Here is a 4,277-nt window from a genome sequence, read left to right as displayed (position 1 = left end):
GCGGAGTACGTCGACCATTGGGAGGCTTTTCCTGCGGGAACAGCTTGCGTACTGCGTGTAAGGACGTCACGTCTCTGAGCATGGTGGATCCTGCGGATCCAGTTGGTTTCTGCGCAGACGTCTCTTCAAGGTGAGTCTTGCGAGTTTAGCCTTTGCGCAGACGTCCCTGTTGAAGGTGAGTCTTGCGGGTTCAACTGCGCAAACCTCCCTCTTTGAGGTGAGTCTTGCGGGTCCAACTGGGCTCTGCTGGGACCTGAAGAGTTTCAACAAAGTACATAATGTTTTTAGAAAACCAATGTGGGGCTTTCAATGTCTCCTTATTTTGAGCAATCTTTTTGTTTCCAGAAATCAGGAAACATGGTTTCTGGGTTTTAATTTTGACTTTGATATTTTATGGTTTGAAGGTTGTGTTGTTAGCATACAATTTCCCAAATTTTATTTGAGGGGTCTTGGTTTTGGAATCTGGATCATACCCATATCATAATATGACTGGAAAAAATGAAGAAGTTAAGAAGGTATGGATTTTATTAACTAGTTTAATCCATGTTTTATTTATTTATTATTTTTCTTTGATTATGCTATTATTTCAGTCATTTATTCATAAGTTTCTGCCAAAGAAGATGAATAATGGAGATGAAGGAAAAATAATGAAAGATTCTGGTGATCCCACAGGTTGAGTACTTCTCGAGCATCCAACTTATGCTTTATATTTATTATATTAATTCTTTTTGTAGATTAAAAGTTATGTGACAAACTGTCAGTTGACCTTTGGTCAAAGTCTCTCCTAAATACCTGCAAATTAGAGACCCAAATTTGTTTGTGTGAAGAAAAGATGATAATAATAATAATAATAATAATAAGGAATATAACAAGTTGATGCAAAGGACAAAAAAAGAAAGGGAGAATAAGTTCAAATTTATGCTTTTTAACCTGACTAAGCAACCTAGAAACGCATCACTTATCAATGGTCACAAGTAGTTCATTAGAATCATCTTTAACCTTTTGTATCCACATGATGATATCTATATATACACGTTATCGGTCTTGAGCTTCAACTCATCTGATATTAGAAACCTTGAATTTACTTCTCACTTTGCAGATATTCGAGTCGGTAGCAAGGTCAGTGCATTGGATTCGATGGCAGTTAGTCATGACTTACAGTCTCTCAGGTTCGACATCATGACATTTTTTTATAATTCACGAGTTTTATTCATGTTTTCGTCATCTTTTTTGTTATTATTATTGTTAGGGTGTTCACAGCAACTTGGAATGTTGGGGGGAAATCTCCAACTAGTGATCTAAATCTTGATGATCTTCTGCAAATCCATTGTCAGTCTGATATATACGTCCTTGGGTACGAAAAATAACATTTTTCTGCCATATATTTTTATATGATTATTAATTTCTGCAAAATAACGCTACAAACATGTTCTTGTTATCAGTTTTCAGGAAATCGTCCCTTTGAACGCGGGAAACGTGTTAGCCATGGAAGATAACGGTTCTGCAGCAAAGTGGTTGTCATTAATAAGCCAATCCCTCAATAAGTCATCTAATAATTGTTTACTAAAGAGATCAAATACAAATTCATGTTCAAGCTCAATTTTCTTGCAAAGAACGTCTCTTAAACAAGCCAGTCGAGCCTTTCGGTCCGAGAGCCGAAGGAGGTTTAAAAGTTGCAACTGTGTTATTAATGAGCACGATAGAAGGGGCTATGGTCGGGACTCGTGTTTTGCGTGTCCAAAGTCACAGTCAAGCGGGGTTGATGATGCTTCATCGTCTGAAGATGATACAGCTAACAACACTGGTGCTGATGTCAGCGCTGCTGTGCCACCTGGCAAGAACCAACATTTAAGATATAGTCTTATAAAGAGCAAACAAATGGTGGGAATTTTTCTTACGATTTGGGTCAAAAAGGAGCTTGTTCCGTACATAGGCCACTTAAGAACTTCTTGCATAAGTCGAGGGATTTTGGGTTATCTTGGGAATAAGGTGTGTTATTAAATAGCGTTTAACAAAGAGACCTTCCCATAAGCAGTACAAGTGGGCCCCTCTTAAGGGTTCTGCATGTGGCGGTCTCGTTTACATATTTTGACTATGTACTGGCACTGCATGTGATGGTCACATGCTATCCACATGCAGGGCCCTGCTTAGGGATTCTGCATGTGGTGGTCTCTTTGTTACATATTTCACAATGACTGGATGTGATTGTCACGTGCAGTACAAGTTGTGCTTAAGGAAGAGATACATCATACATCCACAGCAGGGCCCCACTTAAGGGTTCTGCCTGTTGATGTCTCTTTGTTAGCTTTTCATATATAATCATATTGATAGTTTAATTATTTACAGGGCTGTATCTCGGTGAGCATGACTTTCAAGCAAACAAGCTTTTGCTTTGTTTGCAGCCACTTAGCTGCAGGAGAAAAAGAAGGGGACGAGCTTCGAAGGAATCTAGACGTTTTAGAAATCCTTAAAAACACACAATTTCCAAAGATTTGCAAGACGCCCAATGCTAAGATTCCGGATAAGATTCTAGACCATGAGTAAGCACTTTGCGTTACACTTATTTTCTTAATTATGCATACAACTTAAATATATTTAATGATCCATGTCTAATAATAATACAGTATCATCTAATTAAAATTCTCTCCAGTCGTGTTATTTGGTTAGGGGACCTAAACTATCGGATAGCGCTTAGTTACCATGAAACCAAGAAACTTCTAGAACAGAATAATTATGATGCGCTTCTTAGCATGGATCAGGTACTTCCATGTGTTTGTTTCTCCTAGGCTGCTTTGCTTGATCATATGTTTGTAATCTTTTGTTTGTTTCATGGGATGTTTGGATAGCTCAAGATTGAAAGAGAAGCTGGGAGAGTGTTTGATGGTTGGAAAGAAGGGAACATATATTTTCCTCCGACTTATAAGTACTCGTATAATTCAGATTTGTATCTAGGTGACACCACAAAATCAAAGAGCAAAAGGAGAACGCCAGCATGGTAATCAACTGAGAGTTTGACTTCTTTTCGGGTTAAAACTGCTTATATAAGTTGTCCTGAAATTTTATAAATAGTTTCTCTTTAATAAATCTGACCCATTATTAAAGATAAAAACATAAATTAAATTATCCAGCTTATAAGTAAGCGGGTTAAAGTTATCATCAATGGGTTGAATTTGACTTTTTTCGGGTCAAAGCGGATCGAATTGAGAACCCAAAATTGCAGGTGTGACAGAATACTGTGGTATGGGGAGGGGATTCATCAGAAGTCATATACGCGTTGGGAGTCACGGTTCTCGGACCACCGTCCTGTTTGTGCAACATTTTTAATATTTTTATACAATGGAAGGTGAGTAATATGAGAAATTTCCATCAGTGTTAGTTTTGACCTAAATTACCATGATCTAAATCAAGTCTAAAACACATTCTTTCGTGCAGGAACTGAGAAGGTAGATTGTGGTGCTGATTAATGACGGATGCTTACAAGTTTTGACCGGCCAATGGATAGAAGGGTGTATAATATAGCAGCGGAATTCTTGCAGTAATTTATATTTGACTTATATAAAGTCAACTCTGTTAATTACAGACTTACTATATATGGTAAACTACAAGAGGTCAAGGACAACAATGTTACACTTAATTAAGAGTGTCATGTTAAACTATATATAGTATGTGACATGTTTAAAACTTCTCAGAAACTTGGATGGTGATTTTATATTCTACACCTTAATAAACATATGTAGGTTGAATTACAACTTTCTTTTTTCTTTTTTCCTTTTTTTTGAACAGCTGAATCACAACTTAAAGATGTTCTTTTAACACGTGTCTAAATGTATCCATATCAAGGCATGTAAAAATAAAATGGCATTCATCCTTATGAAAGTGAGGGTTTAAGATCTAAGTAGGATTAGAAGGTGTATGTATGTATTAGTTCAATAAATAAAAGTTAGTTGACTTACATAACTAAGAAGATGCACACTAATAAATAACAACCTAGTTTTTTCTACTAGAATTCATCAACTTTCTTAGGCATGTATATCTCGTTGTTAGTATCTCAACGCAATATGAAGAGAGAAAAATCACGACATAAACGTAATAAATATCAAATTTATTCTGTATCAAAGATGAAGAAAACAACATATAAGCATGATAAATGTCTAATATATTTAATGACTTAGGATGTTATTGAAGAAACGTGGATCTACTCACTGGTAGCAGATCTACTTTTCTCGGGTTTTGATTGTACTATTTCACCGATGGTTCTTCTGGATCTGTGTTCTTCC

The 4,277-nt window shown here is 36.5% G+C and overlaps 1 protein-coding gene across 1 annotated transcript; it reads left to right on the top strand.

Annotated features, from left to right (window-relative positions):
* The first annotated feature begins 618 nt into the window (after window positions 1-618).
* LOC143565501 (type I inositol polyphosphate 5-phosphatase 10-like) lies at window positions 619-3,510 on the top strand. Its single transcript, XM_077052459.1, has 9 exons — window positions 619-672; window positions 1,100-1,169; window positions 1,250-1,354; window positions 1,443-1,989; window positions 2,347-2,540; window positions 2,651-2,759; window positions 2,847-2,995; window positions 3,221-3,343; window positions 3,433-3,510. The coding sequence occupies exons 1-9, from the start codon at window positions 621-623 to the stop codon at window positions 3,437-3,439; spliced, it is 1,356 nt and encodes a 451-aa protein (XP_076908574.1). The 5' UTR covers window positions 619-620; the 3' UTR covers window positions 3,440-3,510.
* Window positions 3,511-4,277: the final 767 nt, after the last annotated feature.

Source organism: Bidens hawaiensis, unplaced genomic scaffold, assembly GCF_021521415.1.
Source record: "Bidens hawaiensis isolate Kalapana, Puna unplaced genomic scaffold, B.hawaiensis_p1.1 tig00022382_1, whole genome shotgun sequence".
Taxonomy (NCBI): domain Eukaryota; kingdom Viridiplantae; phylum Streptophyta; class Magnoliopsida; order Asterales; family Asteraceae; genus Bidens; species Bidens hawaiensis.
This window is presented reverse-complemented; position numbering and strand designations above follow the sequence as displayed.

Bases quoted from the DNA above. Each gene is read 5' to 3' on its own strand.
- LOC143565501 (XM_077052459.1), top strand. From the start codon at position 621: ATGAATAATGGAGATGAAGGAAAAATAATGAAAGATTCTGGTGATCCC. The intron at 1,990-2,346 runs GTGTGTTATTAA...AATTATTTACAG, and splicing joins TGGGTTATCTTGGGAATAAG to GGCTGTATCTCGGTGAGCAT. The intron at 2,760-2,846 runs GTACTTCCATGT...ATGTTTGGATAG, and splicing joins CGCTTCTTAGCATGGATCAG to CTCAAGATTGAAAGAGAAGC.